Here is a 23,122-nt window from a genome sequence, read left to right on the forward strand (position 1 = left end):
TTCTGTTACTTAGGTAGGAAGATGGTGAACTGTTTTCTTCCTTAGATTCTTCTTTTTCCTAGGAAGTAAGGTGTTGGAGTGTTCTCTTCCCTAGGTGGATTGAGGCTTGAGTGTTCTCTTCGCTAGGTAGGAATGTGCTGCAGTGTGTTCTGTTCCCTAGTTAGGTCAGTGAGGGAGTGTTGTCATACTTCGGCAGGTTGATGCTGGAGTGTTCACTTTCCAAAGTTGTAAGGTCCTGGAGTGTTTTCTTCCCGAGATACGAAGGTGCCGGAGTGTTCTCATATCTCGATAGGAAGGTGCTGTAGTGTTTTCTTCCTTACGTAGGAAGGAGCTGGATTGTTCTCTTCCCTACGTAGGAAGGTGCTACAGTGTTCTCTTCCCTTGGTAAGTTCATGCTGGACTGCTCAATCTCTTAGGTCGTAAGGTGCTTGATTGATCTCTTCCTTTGGTAGGCTGGTGCCGGAATGTTCACTTCCCTGGATAGAAAGGTGCTGGATTGTCACTTCCCTAGGTAGATTAGTGCTGGACAGTTCTCCTCCCTACGTAGGAAGGTGCTGGAGTATTCTCTTACCTAGGTAGGAAGGTTCTAGAGTGTTCTGTTCCCTAGGTAGGAAGATTCTACAGTGTTCTGTTCCCTAGGTAGGATGGTGGTGAAAAGTTATCTTCCCTAGGTAGTTAGGTGCTGCACTGGAGTGTTCTCTTCCCTAGGTAGGAAGGTGTTGGAGACTTCTGTTTGCTAGGTAAGAAGGCGCTGGAGTGTTCTCTTCCATAGGAAATTTAATGTTGGAGTATTCTCTACCCTAGGAAGGAGCTGTAGTGTCCTCTTCCCTACGTAGGAAGGATCTGGAGTGTCCTCTTTCCTACGTAGGAAGGAGCTGTAGTGTCCTCTTCCCTACGTAGGAAGGATCTGGAGTGTTCTCTTCCCTACGTAGGAAGGAGCTGGAGTGTTCTCTTCCCTACGTAGGAAGGATCTGGAGTGTCCTCTTCCCTACGTAGGAAGGAGCTGGAGTGTCCTCTTCCCTACGTAGGAAGGATCTGGAGTGTCCTCTTCCCTACGTAGGAAGGATCTGGAGTGTCCTCTTCCCTACGTAGGAAGGATCTGGAGTGTCCTCTTCCCTACGTAGGAAGGATCTGGAGTGTTCTCTTCCTAAGGTAGGAAGATGCTTAAGTGTTTTTTTCCTAGGTAGGAAGGTGCTGGAGTGTTCTCTTCCTTAAATAGGAAGGAACTGGAGTGTTCTTTTTCCTTGGTAGTAAGGTGTTGGAGTGTTTTCTTCCCTACGTAGGAAGGAACTGTAGTGTTCTTTTCCATAGGTAGAAATATGCTTGAGTGCTCTGTTTCCCAAATAGGATGGTGCTAGAGTGTTCTCTCCTAGGTAGATCAGTGCTGGAGTGTTCTCTTCCCTTGGTAGGAGTGTGCTGGAGTGTTCTCTTTCCTAGGTAGGTTGATGCTGGATTGTTTTCTTCCTTAGGTAGGTTGGTTTCTGAGTGTTCTATTCCCAAGGTTAGGATGATCCTGGGGTGTTCTCTTCTCTAGGTATGTCGGTGCTGGAGTGTTCTCTTCCATAGGTAGTAACATGTTTGAGTGTTCTATTTCCCAAATAGGATGGTGCTAGAGTGTTCTCTCCTGGGTAGATCAGTGCTGGAGTGTTCTCTTCCCTTGGTAGGAGTGTGCTGGAGTGTTCTCTTCCCTAGGTAGGTTGGTGTTGGAGTGTTTTCTTCCTTAAGTAGGTTGGTGTCTGAGTGTTCTATTCCCAAGGTAAGAAGATTCTGGAGTGTTCTCTTCCCTTTGTAATTTTTCGCTAGAGAGTTCTCTTCCGTAGGTAGGATGCTAGTTTGGTACTGGAGTGTTCTCTTTCATAGGTAGGGAGGTGCTGGAAAGTTCTCTTCCCTAGGTAGTTTGGTTCTATAGTGTTCTCTGCCCTAAGTAGGTTGCTAATGGAGTGTTTTCTTCCCTAGGTAGGAAGGTTTGTGCTGGAGTGTTCTCTTCCTTATTTAGGGAGGTGCTTGAGTGTTCTCTTCTCTGGGTAGGAAGGTGCTTGAGTGTTCTCTTCCCTAGGTATGTCGACGCTGTAGTCTTCTCTTCCCTAGGTAGGTCGTTTCTGGAGTGTTCTCTTCCCTACGTAGGAAGAAGCTGGAGTGTTCTCTTACCTGGTGGGAAGGTGCTGGAGTGTTCTTTTCCCTACGTAGGTAAGTTCTGGAGTGTTCTCTTCAAGATAGTTCAGTGCTGGAGTGTTCTCTTCCCTTGGTAGGAAGGTGTTGGAGTGCTCTCTTCCTTAGGTAGGTTGGTGATGCAGTGTTTTCTTCCCTAGGTAGGTTGGTGTTGGAGTGTTCTATTCCCTAAGTAGGAAGTTTCTGGAGTGTTTTCTTCCCTTGGTAGGATTTTGCTGGAGTGTTCTCTCTCCTAGGTATGTTAGTGCGGTAATGTTCTCTCCCCTTGGGAGGTAGGTGCTATAGTGTTCTCTTTCCTAGGTAGGTTGGTGCTGGAGTGTTCTCTTTCCTACGTAGGTTGGTGCTGGAGTTTTTCTTCTTTATTTAGTTTGGTGTCGAAGTGTTCTTTTCCCTTGGTAGGAAGGTGCTGGAGTGTTTTCTTTCCTAGATAGGTTGGTTCTGGAGTGTTCTCTGCCCTAGATAGTTTAGTGCTGGATTCTTCCCTTCCCTAGGTAGGTCGGTGCTGGAGTGTTCTCTTCCTTACGTAGGAAGGAGCTGGGTGTCTTTTCTTCCCTACGTAGGAAGATGGAGTGTTCTCTTACCTGGTAGGAAGGCGCTGGAGTGTTCTTCTCCCTACGTAGACACGCGGTGGAGTGTTCTTTTCTAGGTAGTTCAGTGCTGGAGTGTTCTCGTCCCTTGGTAGGAAGGTGCTGGAGTGTTCTCTTCCCTTGGTAGGTTTTTGCTGCAGTGTTTTCTTCCCTAGATAAACAGGTGTTGGAGTGTTCTATTCCCTTCGGAAGTTTCTTGAGCGTTCTCTTCCCTTGGTAGGTTTTTGCTGGAGTGTTCTCTCTCCTCGGTAGGTTGGTGCTGGAATATTCTCTTCCCTAGGTAGGCTGGTGCTGCAGTATTCTCTCTCTAGGTAGGTTGGTGCTTAAGCGTTCTCTTTCCTAGGTAGGAAAGTGCTGGAGTGTTCGCTTCCCTAGGTAGGTTGGTTCTAGTGTGTTCTCTGCCCTAGGTAGGTTGATGATGGAGTGTTCTCTTCCCTAGGTAGGAAGGTGCTCGCGTGTTCTCTTCCCTAGGTAAGAATGTGCTCGAGCGTTCTTTTTCCTAGGTAGGAATGTGCTAGAGTGTTCTCTTCCATAGGCAGGAATGTGCTGGAGTGTTTTCTTCCCTCGGTAGGTAAGTGCTGGAGCGTTCTTTTGCATAAGTGGGAGGGTGTTGGAGTGTTCTCTTACTTACGTGGGAAGGAGCTGGAGTGTTCTCTTCCTTGCATAGTTAGGAGCTAGAGTGTTCTCTTCCCTTGGTAGGAGGTGCTAGTGTTCTCCTCCCTGGGTAGGTCGCTGCTGGAGTGTTCTCTTCTCTAAGTAGGTTGGTGCTGGAGTGTTCTATTCCCTAGGTACGAAGTTTCTGGAGTGTTTTCTTCTCTTAGTAAGTTTTTGCTAGAGTGTTCTCTTCCCGAGGTATGTTTGTGATGTAATGTTGTTTTCCCTAGGTAGGTTGGTGCTGTAGTGTTCCCTTCCCTAGGTAGGTTGGTGGTGGATTGTTCTCCTCCCTAGGTAAGCTTTTGCTGGAGCGTTCTCTTCCCTTGGTAGATTGGTGCTGGAGTGTTATCTTTCCCAGGTAGGAAGGTATGGAATGTTCTCTTCCTTAGCTAGGTTGGTTATGGAGCGTTCCCTGCCATAAGTAGGTTGGTGATGGAGTGTATTCTTCCCTAGGTAGGAAGGTGCAGGAGCGTTCTCTTCCCTTAGCAGGTTGGTGCTGGAGTTTTCTCTTTCCTAGGTAAGAAGGTGCTAGAGTGTTCTCTTCCCTAGTTAGGTCGGTGCTGGGGTGTCCTCTTCCTTGCGTCGGAAGGAGCTGGGTGTTCTCTTACCTTCTTAGGAAGGTGCTGGCGTGTTCTCCTCCTAATTAGGTACGTGTTGGAGTGTTCTCTTCTAGGTAGGTCAGTGCTGGAGTGTTCTCTTCCCTTGGTAGGAAGGTGATGGAGTGTTCTCTTCCTTAGGTAGGTTGGTGCTGCAGTGCTTTCTTCTCTAGGTAGATTGGCGTTGGATTGTTCTATTCCTTAATTAGAAGTTTCTGGAGTGTTCGCTTTCCTAGGTAGGTTGGTGATAAAGTGTTCTCCTTCCAGAGTAGGTTGGTGCGGGTGTTTTCTCTTCTCTAGGTAGGTTGGTACTGAAGTGTTCTCTTCATTAGTTAGGAAGGTGCTGGAGTGTTCTCTTCTCTAATTAGGTTGGTGCTGGAATGTTCCCTTTCCTAGGTAGGGAAGTGCTGGATTGTTCTTTTCCCTAGGTAGGTTGGTTCTGGAGTGTTCTTTGTCCCAGGTAGGTTGGTGCTGGACTGTACTCTTCCCTAGGTAGGGTGGTGCTGAAGTGATCTCTTTCCTAGGTAGGTAGGTGCTGGAGTGTTCTATTCCTTAGGTAGGAAGGTGTTGAAATGTTCTCTTCCCTAGGTAGGAAGGTGCTAGAGGGTTCTCTTCCTTCCGTAGGAAGGAGCTGGAGTGTTCCCTTGAGTTTTCTCTTCCCTACGTAGGAAGGAGCCGGAGTGTTCTCTTCCCTCGGTAGGTCGGTGCTGGTGTGTTCTCTTCCCTAGGTAGAAAGTTGCTGGATTGTTCTCTTTCCTGGGTAAGAATGTGGTGGTGTTCTCTTCCTTACGTGGGAAGGAGCTGGAGTGTTCTCTTCCTTGTGTAGTAAGGAGCTAGAGCGTTCTCTTCCCTTGGTAGGAAGGTGCTGGAGTGTTCTCCCTGGCTAGGTCGGTGCTAGAGTGTTCTCTTCCCTAGGTAGGTTTGTGCTGGAGTGTTCTTTTACCTGGGAAGGTTGGTGCTGGAATGCTGCAGTGTTCTCTTCCCTTGGTAGGAAGGTGATCGAGTGTTCTCTTTCCTAGGTTGGAAGGTGCTGGAGTGTTTCCTTCCCTAGGTAGGAAGTTGCTGGAATTTTCTCCTCCGTAGGTAGGAAGGTGCTGAAGTGTTCTCTTCCCTATGTAGGAAGGTGCTGGAAAGTTCTCTTCCCTATGTAGGGTGATGCTGGATTGTTCTCTTTCCTAGGTAGGAAAAAGCTGGAGTGTTCTCTTCCCCAGGTAGGAAGGAGCTGGATTGTCTTCTTCCCTTCGTAGGAAGGAGCGGGGGTGTTCTCTTCCCATGGTAGGAAGTTGCAGTGTTCTCTTCCCTAGGTAGGTTAGTGGTGGAGTGTTTCCTTCCCTAAGTAGGTCAGTGCTGGAGTGTTCTCTTCCCTAGATAGGAAGTTGCTGGAGACTTTTCTTCCATAGGTAGTAAGGTGCTAGAATGTTCTCGTCCCTAGGTAGGAAGGTGTTGGAGTGTTTTCTTCCGTAGGTCCTTTGATGTTGGAGTGTTCTCTTCCCCAGGCAGGAAGGTTCTAGAGTGTCCTCTTTCCTGCGTAGGAAGGGGTTACAATGTTTTCTTCCCGAGGTAAGAAGATGCTGGATTGTTCTCTTCCCTAGGTAGGTCGGTGCTGGAGTGTTCTCTTCCCTAGGTAGGTTGATGCTGGAGTGTTCTCTTTCCTAGATAGGGAAGTGCTTCAGTTCTTCCTTCCCCAGGTAAGAAGGAGGTGGAGTGTCCTCTTCCCTTCGTAGGAAGAAGCTGAAATGTTCTCTTCCCAAGGTAGGAAGATGCTGCATTGTTCTCTTCCCTAAGTAGGTTAGAGGTGGAGTGTTTTCTTCCCTAAGTAGGTCAGTGCTGGAGTGTTCTCTTCCCTAGGTAAGAACGTGCTTGCGAGTTCTCTTCTCTAGGTTGGAAGGTGTTGGAGTGTTCTCTTCCATAGGTAGGAAGGTGCTGGAGGGTTCTCTTCCTTCCGTAGGAAAGAACTGGAGTGTTCCCTTCCCTTGATAGGAAGGTGCTGGAGGGTTCTCTTCCTTCCGTAGGAAAGAACTGGAGTGTTCCCTTCCCTTGATCGGAAGGTGCTGGAGCGTTCTCTTCCCTACTTAGGAAGGAGCCGGAATGTTCTAGGTAGGTCGGTGCTGGTGTGTTTTCTTTCCTAGGTAGGAAGGTGCTCGAGCGTTCTCTTCCTTAGGTAGGAAGGTGATGGAGTTCTCTCTTTCTTATGTGGGTTGGTGCTGGAGTGTTCTCTTTCCTAGGCAGAAAGGTACTGCACTGTTCTCTTAACTAGGTAGGAAGGTGCTTGAGCGTTCTCTTCCCTATGTAGGAAGGTGCTGGAGTGTTTTCTACCCTAAGGTAGAAAGGTACTGGATTGTTCTCTTTCCTAGGTAGGAAAGTGTTGGAGTGTTCTCTTCCCTAGGTAGGAAGGAGCTTAAGCGTTCTCTTCCCTCGGTAGGTTGGTGCTGGAGTGTTCTGTTTCCTAGGTATGTTGGTGCTGGAGTGTTCTCTTCCCTAGGTAGGAAGGTGCTGGAGTGTTCTCTTTCCTAGGTAGGAAGAAGCTGGAGTGTCTTCTTCCCTTCGAAGGAAGGAGCTGGTGTGTTCTCCTATAGTAGGAAGATGCTGCAGTGTTCTCTTCCCTAGGTAGGCTAGTGGTGAATGTTTTCTTCCCTAAGTAGGTCAGTGCTGTAGTGTTCTCCTCCCTAGATAGGAAGGTGCTAGAGAGTTCTCTTCCCTAGATAGGTCGGTGCTGGTTTGTTCTTTTCTCTAGGTAGGAACACGTTGGAGTCTTCTCTTCCCTAGGTACTAAGGTGCTTGAGCGTTCTCTTCCTGAGGTAGGAAGGTGATGGAGTGTTTTCTTCCCTATTTAGGAAGGTGCTGAAGTTTTCTCTTCCCTAGGTAGGAAGGTGCTGGAGCGTTCTCTTCCCTAGGTAGGGTGATGCTGGATCGTTCTCTTTACTAGATAGGAAAGTGTTGGCGTGTTCTCTTCCTTAGGTAGAAAGGAGCTGAAGTGTCTACTTCCCTTCGTAGAAAGGAGCTGGAGTGTCTTCATCTCTACTTAGGAAGGAGTTGGAGTGTTCTTTTTCCTTGTTAGGGAGGTGGTGAGGTGTTACTCTCTCTAGGTAAATCGGTGCTAGACTGTTCTCTTCCCTAGGTCGGAAGGAGCTGTACTGTAGTCTTTCCTAGGTCGGAAGGAGCTGTACTGTAGTCTTCCCTACATAAGAAGTTGCTGGAGTGTTCTCTTCCCAAGGATAGGAAGATGCTGAAGGTTTCTCTTCCCTAGTTAGGAAGAAGCTGGAGTGTCTTCTTCCCTTCGTAGGAAGGAGCTGGTGTGTTCTCTTCCTGTAGTAGGAAGATGCTGCAGTGTTCTCTTCCCTAGGTAGGTTAGTGATGAGTGTTTTCCTCCCTAAGTAGGTCAGTGCTGGAGTGTTCTCTTCCCTAGATAGGAAGGTGCTAGATAGGTCGGTGCTGGTGTGTTCTCTTCCCTAGGTAGGTACGTGTTGGAGTGTTCTCTTCCCTAGGTAGGAAGGTGCTCGAACGTTCTCTTCCTTAGGTAGGAAGGTGATGGAGTGTTTTCTTCCCTATTTAGGAAGGTGCTGAAGTTTTCTCTTCCCTAGGTAGGAAAGTGCTGGAGCGTACTCTTCCCTAGGTAGGGTGATGTTGGATTGTTCTCTTTGCTAGATAGGAAAGTGCTGGAGTGTTCTCTTCCCTAGGTAGGAAGGAGCCGGAGTGTCTTCTTCCCTACGTAGGAAGGATCTGGAGTGTCCTCTTCCCTTGATAGGAAGGTGGTGGAGTGTTCTCTCTACGTAGGTCGGTGCTGGACTGTTCTCTTCCCTAGGTTGGAAGAAGCTGTACTGTAGTCTTTCCTACGTAAGGAGGAGCTGGAGTGTTCTCTTCCCAAGGTAGGAAGATGCTGGAGTGTTCTCTTCCCTAGCTAGATTGATGCTGAATTGTTCGCTTAACTAAGTTGGGAAGTGCTTGAGTGCTCTCTTCCCTGGGTAGGAAGCCCCTTCGTAGGATGGAGCTGGAGTGTTCTCTTCCCAAGGTAGGAAGATGCTGTGGTGTTCTCTTCCCAGGAGGAAGGTACTGTAGTGCTCTCTTCCGAATGTAAGTTGGTGTAGGAGTGTTCTCTTCCCTAGGCAGGTCGGTACTGGAGTGTTTTCTTCCCTAGTTAGGAAGGTACGGGAGTGTTCTCTTCCCTCGGTAAGTTAATGCTGGAGATTACTCCTACTTACGTAGGAAGGAGCTGGAGTATTCTCTTCCCCACGTAGGAAGGAGCTAGAGTGTTCTCTTCACTTTGTAGGAAGGTGCTTGAGTGTTTTCTTCCCTAGGTAGGAGGGAGCTGCAGTGTTCTCTTCCCTTCGTAGGCAGAAATTGGAGTGTTCCCTTCCCAAGGTTGGAAGACGCTGCAGTGTTCTCTTCCATATGTTGGCTGGTGCTATAGTGTTTTCTTCCCTAAGTAGGTTACTGCTGGTTTGTTCTCTTCCCTGGGTAGGTTGGTGCTTAAGTGTTCTCTTCGTTAGGTAGGTTGGTGCTGGAGTGTTCTCTTCAGTAGGTAGGTTGATGCTGAATTGTTGTCTTTCCTAGGTAAGAAGATGTTGGTGTTTTCTCTTTTCCAAGTAAGAAGATGCTGGAGTGTCCTCTTCCCTACGTAGGAAGGGGTTGGAGTGTTCTCTTTCCAAGATAGGAAGATGTAGCGTGTTCTTTTCCCTAGGTAGATCGGTGCTGGAGTGTTCTCCTCCCTAGGTAGATTGATGCTGGATTTTTCTCTTTCCTAGGTAAGAGGGTGCTGGAGTGTTCTCTTCCCTGGGTAGGAAGGCACTGGAGTGTTCTCTTCCCTAGGTAGATCATGCTGGAGTGTTCTCTTCCCTAGGTAAGTCATGCTAGAGTGTTCTCTTCCCTAGGTAGGAAGGCACTGGAGTGTTCTCTTCCCTAGGTAGGAGGGTGCTGGAGTGTTCTCTTCCCTAGGTAGGAGGGTGCTGGAGTGTTCTCTTCCCTAGGCAGGTCATGCTGGAGTGTTCTCTTCCCTAGGTAGGAAGGCACTGGAGTGTTCTCTTCCCTAGGTAGGAAGGTGATGGAATGTTCTCTTCCCTAGATAGGAGGGTGCCGGAGTGTTCTCTTCCTTATGTAGAAAGGTGCTGGAGTGTTTCCCTCTCTAGGTAGGTCGGTGCTGTAGTGTTCTTTTTCCTAGGTAGGTTGGTGCTGGAGTGTTCTCTTCCCTGGGTACGTCATGCTGCTGTGTTCTCTTCCCAAGGTAGGAAGGCACTGGAGTGTTCTCTTCCCTAGGTATGAAAGTGCTGGAGTGTTCTCTTCTCTAGGTAGGCTGGTGCTGGAGTGTTCTCTTTTCTATTTAAAGAGCTGCTGGAGTGTTCTCTTCCCTAGGTAGGTTGGTTCTGGAGTGTTGTCTGCCCTAGGTAGGTTGGTGTGGGAGTGTTCTCTTCCCTAGGTAGATCATGCTGGAGTGTTCTCTTCCCTAGGTAGGAAGTCACTGGAGTGTTCTCTTCCCTAGGTAGATCATGCTGGAGTGTTCTCTTCCCTAGGTAGGAAGGCACTGGAGTGTTCTCTTCCAAAGGTAAGAGGGTGCTGGAGTGTTCTCTTCCCTAGGTAGGAGGGTGCTGGAGTGTTCTCTTCCCTAGGCAGATCATGCTGGAGTGTTCTCTTCCCTAGGTAGGAAGGCACTGGAGTGTTCTCTTCCCTAGGTAGGAAGGTGATGGAATGTTCTCTTCCCTAGATAGGAGGGTGCCGGAGTGTTCTCTTCCTTATGTAGAAAGGTGCTGGAGTGTTTTCCTCTCTAGGTAGGTTGGTGCTGTAGTGTTCTCTTTCCTAGGTAGGTTGGTGCTGGAGTGTTCTCTTCCCTAGGTAGGTCGGTGCTGGAGTGTTCTCTTCCCTGGGTAGGTCATGCTGCAGTGTTCTCTTCCCTAGGTAGAAAGGCACTGGAGTGTTCTCTTCCCTAGGTATGAAGGTGCTGGAGTGTTCTCTTCTCTAGGTAGTTTGTGTTGGAGTGTTCTCTTCCCTAGTTAGGTTGGTGCTGTAATGTTATCCTTTTAGGTAGATTGGTGCTGTATTATTCTCTTCCCTATGTAGGTTGGTGCTGGTGTGTTCTCTTTCCTAGGTAGGTAGCTGGGTGTTCTCTTTTCTTGGTAGGTTGGTGCTGAAATTTTCTCTTCCCTATATAGGTCGGTGCTGAAGTGTTCTCTTTCCTAGGTTGGAAGGTGCTGGAGTGTTCTCATCCCTAGGTAGGTTGGTTCTGAAGTGTTCTCTACTCTAGGTAGGCCGGTGCAGGAGTCTTCTCTTCCCTATGTAGGTTGGTGCTGGAGTATTCTCTTCCCTAGGTAGGTAGACATTAGAGTGTTCTCTTCCCTAGGTAGGAAGGTACTGGAGTGTTCTCTTCTCTAGGTAGGTTGGTGCTGGCTTACCTAGGTAGGTCTGTGCTGGAGTTTTCTTCCCTAGGTAGGAGGATGATGGAGTGTTCTCTTCCTTACGTGTAAGGAGCTGGATTGCTCTCTTCCCATGGTAGGGACTTGCTGAAGTGTTCTTTTCCCTAGGGAGGAAGGTGCTGGAGTGTTCTTTTCCCTGGGTAGGTTGGTGTTGGAATGTTCTCTTCCCTAGGTAACTTGGTACTGGAGTGTTCTCCACCCTATTTAGGAAGGTGCTGAAGTGTTCTCTCTCCTAGGTAGGTTGGTGTTGGAATGTTCTTCTAAGAAGGTAGATTAGTGCCCGTGTTCCTTTGGAAGTGTACATTGACGTTGTTGTGTTCCTCTGACCAGCAAGTTCTATTTTGAAATGTTTTGGCCACACTGGTCGGCACTTAATGTGTTACTTTTTGTGTCGGATGATATTGTTGTATTCTTCTGATCAGCAAGGTTCCTGTTGCACTGTTCCTCTGGTCATGTGCATGAAAGATTAAGTGTTCTTCTAGCTAGATAGGTCAGTGCTGGATGTATGGTTTTTGGCATGGTGTGTTTGTTGTGGTGTTCTTGCTGAGCAGGAAAGTGTTGGGGTGTTTTGGCCGAGTCAGTATGTACATTTAGGATTCTTCTGGCTAGATAGGTTGGTTTTGGGGTGTTCTGGGCAGGTAAGTCAGCGCTAAAGTCTTCTTTCGCTCAGGTAGTTCCGTGGTTTTTTTGTTCTTTCCATCAGGTAAATTGGTGGTGCAATGTTCATATAAACAGGTAGATTGTCATACTGTTGTGTTTTACTGGCAAAGTTTTGGAATGTTCTTCAGGTATAGCTAAGTTGGCACTAATGTGTTCTTTTTAGTAGAACTGTTTTGGAGTGTTCGACCTGAGCGTCTGGTGTGTCCTGGGTCGCTTGTTCCTGCCCTAAAGTGTTGTTTTTGCGCAGTGTGGCCAGTGAACGGAGGTACTCAACGGTGGTCTATGTGTGCGGAAGGCCCCTGTTCGTGTACCATGGAAACCCGCTTCGTCTCCTGCTGGCGACTTGAGCTGCTGTACCACGTCCCTCGCAAACAGCAAATACCAATCGATACCAGAAGCCTGTAAGTATCTGTCAGGATGACCTGTTCTGGTGACTGACGTATGTTGTAAGTGGAACCTGCTGATAGCACGGGGTACCACGTGATACGTCAAATTAAAGGTATACGTTTCAGTTCTTAAGGTTTTAAAGTTTCCTGGATGGCTGCCATATTGCTTGCTTCTACACCACAGGCTGAGCTGAAGAATGAAGGTAAGCACATGTAATGCTTAGAGCACAGTGAGTATAATGCGTCACACAATGAAGGTGATCATATATAGAATAAGTTAAGTGTTATGATGATTACCAGGAGGATTATGAAAACAAAACATGGAGTATATTACAAACAGAATTATACTGAAGAATATGCTGTATGTTATGAATATGATGAACACGATATTTATGATGAATACAAAAACGATGTATATATTGACTGTGGTGAGCGTTGTAAGTATACATAATGAACATGATACAGAGCTTCATTTTCAGGGACCTCGGTATGAACCGTCTTAGATTTCTACATAAAGATTCTTTCAACAGCCTGACGGAACTCGTCGAACTGTAAGTCCATACCACACTCTGTAAGTCCATACCACCCTCTGTAAGTCCATACCGCCCTCTGTAAGTCCGTACCACCCTCTGTAAGTCCATACCACCCTCTGTAAGTCCATACCACCCTCTGTAAGTCCATACCACCCTCTGTAAGTCCATACCACCCTCTGTAAGTCCATACCACCCTCTGTAAGTCCATACCACCCTCTGTAAGTCCGTACCACCCTCTGTAAGTCCGTACCACCCTCTGTAAGTCCATACCACCCTCTGTAAGTCCATACCACCCTCTGTAAGTCCATACCGCCCTCTGTAAGTCCGTACCACCCTCTGTAAGTCCATACCACCCTCTGTAAGTCCATACCACCCTCTGTAAGTCCACATCTCCTCTGTAAGTCCACACCACCGTATGTAAGTCCATACCACCCTCTGTAAGTCCATACCACCCTCTGTAAGTCCACATCTCCTCTGTAAGTCCATACCACCGTATGTAAGTCCATACCACCGTATATAAGTCCATACCACCGTATGTAAGTCCATACCACCCTCTGTAAGTCCACATCTCCTCTGTAAGTCCATACCACCCTCTGTAAGTCCATACCACCCTCTGTAAGTCCACATCTCCTCTGTAAGTCCATACCACCGTATGTAAGTCCATACCACCGTATGTAAGTCCATACCACCCTCTGTAAGTCCATACCACCCTCTGTAAGTTCACATCTCCTCTGTAAGTCCATACCACCGTATGTAAGTCCATACCACCCTCTGTAAGTCCATACCACCCTCTGTAAGTCCATACCACCCTCTGTAAGTCCACATCTCCTCTGTAAGTCCATACCACCCTCTATAAGTCCATACCACCCTCTTTAAGTCCATACCACCCTCTGTAAGTCCACATCTCCTCTGTAAGTCTATACCACCGTATGTAAGTCCATACCACCCTCTGTAAGTCCACATCTCCTCTGTAAGTCCACACCACCGTAAGTCCATACCACCGTATGTAAGTCCATACCACCCTCTGTAAGTCCATACCACCCTCTGTAAGTCCATACCACACTCTGTAAGTCCACATCTCCTCTGTAAGTCCATACCACCCTCTGTAAGTCCACATCTCCTCTGTAAGTCCATACCATCCTTTGTAAGTCCACATCTCTGTAAGTCCATACCACCCTCTGTAAGTCCATACCACACTCTGTAAGTCCACATCTCCTCTGTAAGTCCATACCACCCTCTGTAAGTCCATACCACCCTCTGTAAGTCCACATCTCCTCTGTAAGTCCACATCTCCTCTTTAAGTCCATACCATCCTCTGTAAGTCCATACCATCCTTTGTAAGTCCACATCTCTGTAAGTCCATACCACCCTCTGTAAGTCCATACCACACTCTGTAAGTCCACATCTCCTCTGTAAGTCCATACCACCCTCTGTAAGTCCACATCTCCTCTGTAAGTCCATACCACCGTATGTAAGTCCATAACACCCTCTGTAAGTCCACATCTCCTCTGTAAGTCCACACCACCGTATGTAAGTCCATACCACCGTATGTAAGTCCATACCACCCTCTGTAAGTCCATACCACCCTCTGTAAGTCCATACCACACTCTGTAAGTCCACATCTCCTCTGCAAGTCCATACCATCCTCTGTAAGTCCACATCTCCTCTGTAAGTCCATACCATCCTTTGTAAGTCTACATCTCTGTAAGTCCATACCACCCTCTGTAAGTCCATACCACACTCTGTAAGTCCACATCTCCTATGTAAGTCCATACCACCCTCTGTAAGTCCACATCTCCTCTGTAAGTCCATTCCACCCTCTGTAAATCCATACTATCCTCTGTAAGTCCATACCACCATCTGTAAGTCCATACCACCCTCTGTAAGTCCATACCACCCTCTGTAAGTCCACATCTCCTCTGTAAGTCCATAGCATCCTTTGTAAGTCCACATCTCTGTAAGTCCATACCACCCTCTGTAAGTCCATACCACACTCTGTAAGTCCACATCTCCTCTGTAAGTCCATACCACCCTCTGTAAGTCCATACCACCCTCTGTAAGTCCACATCTTCTCTGTAAGTCCACATCTCCTCTTTAAGTCCATACCATCCTCTGTAAGTCCATACCATCCTTTGTAAGTCCACATCTCTGTAAGTCCATACCACCCTCTGTAAGTCCATACCACACTCTGTAAGTCCACATCTCCTCTGTAAGTCCATACCACCCTCTGTAAGTCCACATCTCCTCTGTAAGTCCACATCTCCTCTTTAAGTCCATACCATCCTCTGTAAGTCCATACCACCCTCTGTAAGTCCACATCTCCTCTGTAAGTCCATACAACCATCTGTAAGTCCACATCTCCTCTGTAAGTCCACATCTCCTCTTTAAGTCCATACCATCCTCTGTAAGTCAATACCATCCTTTGTAAGTCCACATCTCTGTAAGTACATACCACCCTCTGTAAGTCCATACCACACTCTGAAGTCCACATCTCTTTAAGTCCATACTATCCTCTGTAAGTCCATACCACCCTCTCTAAGTCCACATCTTCTCTGTAAGTCCACATCTCCTCTGTAAGTCCATACCATCCTTTGTAAGTCCACATCTCTGTAAGTCCATACCACCCTCTGTAAGTCCATACCACACTCTGTAAGTCCAAATCTCCTCTGTAAGTCCATACCACCCTCTGTAAGTCCATACCACCCTCTGTAAGTCCACATCTCCTCTGTAAGTCCATACCACACTCTGTAAGTCCACATCTCCTCTGTAAGTCCACATCTCCTCTGTAAGTCCATACCACCCTCTGTAAGTCCATACCACCCTCTGTAAGTCCACATCTCCTCTGTAAGTCCATACCATCCTTTGTAAGTCCACATCTCTGTAAGTCCATACCACCCTCTGTAAGTCCATACCACACTCTGTAAGTCCACATCTCCTCTGTAAGTCCATACCACACTCTGTAAGTCCACATCTCCTCTGTAAGTCCATAACACCCTCTGTAAGTCCATACCACCGTATGTAAGTCCATACCACACTCTGTAAGTCCGCATCTCCTCTGTAAGTCCACATCTCCTCTGTAAGTCCATACCACCCTCTGTAAGTCCATACCACCCTCTGTAAGTCCACATCTCTGTAAGTCCATACCACCGTATGTAAGTCCATACCACACTCTGTAAGTCCACATCTCCTCTTTAAGTCCATACCACCCTCTGTAAGTCCACATCTCCTCTGTAAGTCCATACCACCCTCTGTAAGTCCATACCACCGTATGTAAGTCCATACCACCCTCTGTAAGTCCATACCACCCTCTGTAAGTCCATACCACCGTATGTAAGTCCATACCACCGTATGTAAGTCCATACCACCCTCTGTAAGTCCATACCACCGTATGTAAGTCCATACCACCCTCTGTAAATATCGTATCATATCACCAGTATGTACTGTCTGCCACATATAAGTTGTACCTCACAAGTCTCTTGGTTCATGTTGCAACTCTCAGTGTCCACCAGTCTTCCTTCCTCACAGCTCTGCACATGATGATGTTGCATCATTTCATCCTGAGACAAGTGATTATCTTTAGTGTGATCCAATGTGATTTATGCTCACACAGGTTTACCCACGGTTTACAAACCTTTACGATCTTCGCATTGCTCTTAGCAGGCAAACCTAGGAACATATGGACAGTTAAACGACATGAACGTAACTTGAGAAAGCTTCAGTAAAACCTTGAAAGCATTGGAGGGAACATACGTGCCAATGTGTTGTAGAAGTTTAACTAAGCAAGGCTAAGGTTGCAGAACAGTGAAATAGAAAAGTTTCTGTTGTTAAAGAAATTATTAGCTTATTGTAAAGTCAAAGAGAACAATAATGAACATGGTAAAGTTATGTGAAATTGCGTAGAGGAAGTAATAGAGTTACGACAAAGAAAACATCGATATGAAGCGAATGTTGCTGAAAATAACAATTAATTACTGAAAACGGTAACCTGGCTCGAGACAATGAAGCAATCACGATGATTCTTAAATGACTATTTTGCATCTGTTTTTACGATCCATGGCACAACTCATGTCCCGAATCTCAGTATCATTGGTAAAGAGGAAAACGTTCAGAAATAAATTGACATAAAAGCTAGAGTCACACCGTCACCAAGGAATGCAATGAAAAGTAATAAAACGGTGGACCTGATAACTTTAATCTCAGGACAGTGAAGGAGGCGAAAAACGGAAAAGTTAAGGACTTGACCAACGACCTTGACTACTGAACTTAAATACTGTCATTGACTACTGGCCTTGACTACTGTCCTTGACTACTGCCCTTGACTGCTGTCCTTGACTACTGGCCTTGACTACTGTCCTTGATTACTGACCTTGACTACTGGTCTTGAATACTGTCCTTTACTACTGACCTTGACTACTGGTCTTGACAAGTGGCCTTGACCACTGGCCTTGAATACTGGTCTTGACGACTGGCCTTGACTACTGTCCTTGACTACTGACCTTGACTACTGGTCTTGAATACTGTCCTTTACTACTGTCCTTGACTACTGGTCTTGACAAGTGGCCTTGACCACTGGCCTTGAATACTGGTCTTGACGACTGGCCTTGACTACTGTCCTTGACTACTGACCTTGACTACTGGTCTTGAATACTGTCCTTGACTACTGTCCTTGACTACTGGTCTTGACAAGTGGCCTTGACCACTGGCCTTGACTACCGGCCTTGATTACTGTCCTTGACTACTGGTCTTGACTACTGTCCTTGACTACAGTTCTTGACTACTGTCCTTGACTACTGGTCTTGACTACTGTCAGTGACTACTGTTCTTAACTACAGGTCTTGACTACTGGCCTCGGCTACTGGTCTTGACTACTGGCCTTGACTACTGTCCTTGCCTACTGTCCTTGACTATGTCGTTGACTACTGGTCTTGACTACTGTCAGTGACTACTGTCCTTGACTACTGTCAGTGACTACTGTCCTTGACTACTGGTCTTGACTACTGTCCTTGACTACTGGTCTTGACTACTGTCCTTGACTACTGGTCTTGACCACTGTCCTTGACTACTGGTCTTGACTACTGTCCTTGACTACTGGTCTTGACCACTGGCCTTGACTACTGGTCTTGACTACTGGCCTTGACTACTGTCCTTGCCTACTGTCATTGACTATGTCCATGACTAGTGATCTTGACTACTGTCAGTGACTACTGTCCTTGACAACTGGTCTTGACTACTGGCCTTGACCACTGGTCTTGACTACTGTCAGTGACTACTGTTCTTGACTACTGGTCTTGACTACTGGTCTTGACTACTATCCTTGACTACTGGTCTTGACTACTGGTCTTAACTACTGTCCTTGACTATTGTCTTTGACTACTGTCCTTGACCACTGGTCATGACTACTGGTCTTGACTAATGGTCTTGACTACTGTCCTTGACTACTGTCCCTGACTACTGGTCTTGACTACTGTCCTTGACTACTGTCTCTGAGTACTGTCCTTGATTACTAGTCTTGACTACTGGTCTTGACTACTGTCCTTGACTACTATCCCTGACTACTGGTCTTGACTACTGGTCTTGACTAATGGTCTTGACTAATGGTCTTGACTACTGTCCTTGACTACTGTCCCTGACTACTGGTCTTGACTACTGTCCTTGACTACTGTCCCTGACTACTGGTCTTGACTACTGGTCTTGACTAATGGTCTGGACTACTGGTCTTGACTACTGTCCTTGACTACTGTCCCTGACTACTGGTCTTGACTACTGGTCTTGACTAATGGTCTTGACTACTGGTCTTAACTACTGTCCTTGACTACTGTCCCTGACTACTGGTCTTGACTACTGGTCTTGACTACTGTCCTTGACTACTGTCCCTGACTACTGGTCTTGAATGCTGTCCTTGACAACTGGTCTTGACTACTGGTCTTAACTACTGTCCTTGACTACAGGTCTTGACTACTGTTCTTGACTGCTGTCCTTGACTACTAGTCTTGACTACTGTCCTTGACTACTGTCCCTGACTACTGGTCTTGACTGCTGGTCTTGACTACTGTCCTTGACTACTGTCCTTGACTACTGGTTTTGACTACTGGTCTTGACTACTGTCCCTGACTACTGGTCTTGACTACTGTCCTTGACTGTTGTCCTTGACTACTGGTCTTGACTACTGGTCTTGAATACTGTCCCTGACTACTGTCCCTGACTACTGGTCTTGACTGCTGTCCTTGACTACTGTCCCTGACTACTGTCCTTGACTACTGGTCTAGATTACTGGTCTTGACTACTGTCCTTGACTACTATCCCTGACTATTGGTCTTGATTGCTGTCCTTGACTACTGTCCCTGACTACTGTCCTTTACTACTGGTCTTGACTACTGGCCTTGACTGCTGTCCCTGACTACTGTCCTTAACTACTGGTCTTGACTACTGGTCTTGACTGCTGTCCTTGACTACTGTCTCTGATTACTGGTCTTGACTGCTGTCCTTGACTACAGTTCTTGACTACTGTCCTTGACTACTGGTCTTGAATACTGGTCTTGACTACTGTCCTTGACTACTGGTCTTGACTACTGTCCTTGACTACTGGTCTTGACTACTGGTCTTGACTACTGTCCTTGACTACTGGTCTTGACTACTGGTCTTGACTACTGGCCTTGAATACTGTCCCTGACTACTGGTCTTGACTACCGTCCTTGACTACTGGTCTTGACTACTGGTCTTGATTACTGGCCTTGACTTCTAGTCTTGACTACTGGTCTTGACTACTGTCCTTGACTACTGGTCTTGAATACTGGTCTTGACTACTGTCCTTGACTACTGGTCTTGACTACTGTCCTTGACTACTGGTCTTGACTACTGGTCTTGACTACTGTCCTTGACTACTGTCTTGACTACTGGTCTTGACTACTGGCCTTGATACTGTCCCTGAATACTGGTCTTGACACGTCCTTGATACTGGTCTTGACTACTGTCTTGACTACTGGCCTTGATACTGTCCTGACTACTGTCTTGACTATTGTCCTTGACTGCGTGCCTGACTACTGTCCTTGACTACGTCCTTGATTCTGTCCTTGACTACTGGTCTTGATTTCTAGTCTTGACTACAGGTCTTGACTACTTCCTGACTACTGGTCTTGACTACCAGTCCTTTGACTACTGGTCTTGACTTACTGGTCTTGACTACTGGCCTTGAATACTGTCCTGACTACGGGTCCATGACTACGTCCTTGACTACTGGTCTTGACTACTGTCTTGATATCTGGCCTTGACTTCTGTCCTTGACTACTGGTCTTGACTACTGCTACTTGACTACTGTCCTTGACTAGCTGATCCCTGACTGACTATGGTCTTGACTACTTTCCTTGACTACTGGTCTTGACTACTGGTCTTGACTACTGGCCTTGACTACTGTCCCTGACTACTAGTCTTGACTATTGTCCTTGACTGCTGTCCCTGACTACTGTCCTTGACTGCTGTCCTTGACTTCTAGTCTTGACTACTGGTCTTGACTTCTAGTCTTGACTACTGGCCTTGACTACTATCCCTGACTACTGGTTTGACTACTGTCCTTGACTATGGTCTATCTGCTTACTGTCCTTGACCCCTACATGGTCTTGACTACTGTCCTTGACTACTGTCCTTGACTACTGTCCTGACTACAGGTCTTGACGACTGTCCTTGACAACTGTCTTGACTACTGCTGTCCTTGACTACAGGTCTTGACTACTGTTCTTGACTGCTGTCCTTGACTACTAGTCTTGACTACTGTCCTTGACTACTGTCCCTGACTACTGGTCTTGACTGCTGGTCTTGACTACTGTCCTTGACTACTGTCCTTGACTACTGGTTTTGACTACTGGTCTTGACTACTGTCCCTGACTACTGGTCTTGACTACTGTCCTTGACTGTTGTCCTTGACTACTGGTCTTGACTACTGGTCTTGAATACTGTCCCTGACTACTGTCCCTGACTACTGGTCTTGACTGCTGTCCTTGACTACTGTCCCTGACTACTGTCCTTGACTACTGGTCTAGATTACTGGTCTTGACTACTGTCGACTACCGTCCTTGACTACTGGTCTTGACTACTGGTCTTGACTACTGGCCTTGAATACTGTCCCTGACTACTGGTCATGACTACCGTCCTTGACTACTGGTCTTGACTACTGGTCTTGATTACTGGCCTTGACTTCTAGTCTTGACTACTGGTCTTGACTACTGCTCTTGACTACTGTCCTTGACTACTGTCCCTGACTACTGGTCTTGACTACCGTCCTTGACTACTGGTCTTGACTACTGGTCTTGACTACTGGCCTTGACTACTGTCCCTGACTACTAGTCTTGACTATTGTCCTTGACTGCTGTCCCTGACTACTGTCCTTGACTGCTGTCCTTGACTTCTAGTCTTGACTACTGGTCTTGACTTCTAGTCTTGACTACTGGCCTTGACTACTATCCCTGACTACTGGTCTTGACTATTGTCCATGACTACTGTCCCTGACTACTGTCCCTGACTACTGTCCTTGACTGCTGTCCTTGACTTCTGGTCTTGATTACTGTCCTTGACTGCTGTCCCTGACTTCTGGTCTTGATTACTGTCCCTGACTATTGTCCTTGACTACAGGTCTTGACTACTGTCCCTGACTACTGTCCTTGACTACAGGTCTTGACTACTGGTCTTGACTACTGTCCTTGACTGCTGTCCTTGACTACAGGTCTTGACTACTGGTCTTGACTACTGTCCTTGACTGCTGTCCTTGACTACAGGTCTTGACTACTGTCCTTGACTACTGGTCTTGACTACTGTCCTTGACTACAGGTCTTGACTACTGTCCTTGACTACTGGTCTTGACTACTGTCCTTGACTACAGGTCTTGACGACTGGTCTTGACTACTGTCCTTGACTGCTGTCCTTGACTACAGGTCTTGACTACTGGTCTTGACTACTGTCCTTGACTGCTGTCCTTGACTACTGGTCTTGACTACTGTCCTTGACTGCTGTCCTTAACTACAGGTCTTGACTACTGGTCTTGACTACTGTCCTTGACTGCTGTCCTTGACTACTGGTCTTGACTACTGTCCTTGACTGCTGTCCTTGACTACAGGTCTTGACTACTGGTCTCGACTACTGTCCTTGACTGCTGTCCTTGACTACTGGTCTTGACTACTGTCCTTGACTGCTGTGCTTGACTACTGTCCTTGACTACTGGTCTTGACTACTGTCCTTGACTGCTGTGCTTGACTACTGTCCTTGAGTACTGGTCTTGACTACTGTCCTTGACTACTGGTCTTGACTACTGGTCTTGACTACTGTCCTTGACTGCTGTGCTTGACTACTGTCCTTGAGTACTGGTCTTGACTACTGTCCTTGACTACTGGTCTTGACTACTGGTCTTGACTACTCTTTTCAATTAGTCACTTCCTACGGGAAAAGTTGCAGAATAATGAAAGGTTTCCAAGGTAAGACCGATACTCATAGAGGTAATATATCACTGCTCATAATATTATGGTTCGATTAGCTTAACGTCAGTAGGTGTCAAACCGACGGAAACCATTATTCCAAACAGAACTGTAAACCATTTAGAAGACCACCATTTAATAAACGACTCTTATCATGGTATTCGACGACATCGTTCATGTCTGACAACTCTGCCTGATTTCTTTTATGATATGATCAACACGTATGAGGAAAGTAGAACAGTTGACATTATCTAACTAGATTTCTAATAAGCATTCGATATGGTTCCTCATCAAAAATTGCAAGCGAAAATTAGATCGTATGATAATGATAGGGCTTACTTCAGAGGCCGGGACTTTGGTTGACTGGCAGTAAGTAAAGATATGCGAGTAATGGTCAAGCCTCTGTATGGTTGGACGTAACAAGCAGTGTGCCACAGGGATTAGTCTTGGGTACGGTTCTTTTTCTCACATACATGTATAATAATGATACTGATAATGGGCTTCAGTGTAAGATATTAAGATTCGCGGATGATACTAAGATGAGAAATAAATCTACAAATGAACTTGACCGCCTGCATCTTCAAGCCGACACAAACAAGATGATGGACTAAGTTCATGGGTTGCAAAAAAACGATAAGGCAAGTTACAGAATACATACTGTTGTGTTGCAAAACGTGTATGAGTAAAAAGACTTGGGCGTGATAATTCTTGGTGACCTAAAACCAAGATATCAGTGCACAGAAGCAGTGAAAAGAACTAACAAAACTCTAGGATTCGTTGGTAAATAGATATAACAAATACAGAATAGAGAAAGTGAATCGTAGACCGAATTTATTAAAAAAGTGGGTGACTGTATTGTTGACTGGTTGGTAAGGTTATTTGATGTATGTATTATCAATGGTGAGGTGCCTGAGGATTGGCAGAATGCTTGCAGAGTGCCATTGTACAAAGGCAAAGGGGATAAGAGTGAGTGCTCAAATTACAGAGGTATAAGTTTGTTGAGTATTCCTGGTAAATCATATGGGAGGGTATTGATTCAGAGGGTGAAGACATGTACAGAGCATCAGATTAGGGAAGAGCAGTGTAGTTTCAGAAGTGGTAGATGACGTGAGGATCAGGTGTTTGCTTTGAAGAATGTACCTGAGAAATACTTAGAAAAGCAAATGTATTTGTATGTAGCATTTATGGATCTGGAGAAGGCATATGATAGAGTTGATAGAGATGCTCTGTGGAAGGTACTAAGAATATATGGTGTGGGAGGCAAGTTGTTACAAGCAGTGAAACGTTTTTATCGAGGATGTAAGGCATGTGTACTTGTAGGAAGAGAGGAAAGTGATTGGTTCTCAGTGAATTTTGGTTTGCGGTAGGGCTGTATGATGTCTCCATGGTTGTTTAATTTGTTTATGGATGGGGTTGTTAGGGAAATGGATGCAAGAGTTTTGGAAAGAGGGGCAAGTATGCAGTCTGTTGTGGATGAGAGAGCTTGGGAAGTGAGTCAGTTGTTGTTCGCTGATGATACATCGCTGGTGGCTGATTCGGGTGAGAAACTGCAAAAGCTGATGGCTGAGTTTGGTAAAGTGAGTGAAAGAAGAAAGCTGAGAGTAAATGTGAATAAGAACAAGGTTATTAGGTACAGTATGGTTGAGGGACAAGTCAATTGGGAGGTAAGCTTGAATGG

At 46.4% G+C, this 23,122-nt stretch overlaps 1 protein-coding gene across 1 annotated transcript in view; it reads left to right on the top strand.

The window, feature by feature from the left end:
* Window positions 1-23,122, top strand: part of LOC139755482 (uncharacterized) — a 283,256-nt gene that overhangs the window by 48,561 nt on the left and 211,573 nt on the right. The window contains exons 2-3 of the mRNA XM_071673820.1: window positions 11,315-11,468; window positions 11,933-12,004. Of these exons, the coding sequence (XP_071529921.1) occupies window positions 11,315-11,468; window positions 11,933-12,004 (226 nt within the window). The remainder of the gene's footprint in view (window positions 1-11,314; window positions 11,469-11,932; window positions 12,005-23,122) is intronic.

The sequence above is a fragment of the Panulirus ornatus genome, chromosome 19 (genome assembly GCF_036320965.1).
Source record: "Panulirus ornatus isolate Po-2019 chromosome 19, ASM3632096v1, whole genome shotgun sequence".
Lineage (NCBI taxonomy): Eukaryota > Metazoa > Arthropoda > Malacostraca > Decapoda > Palinuridae > Panulirus > Panulirus ornatus.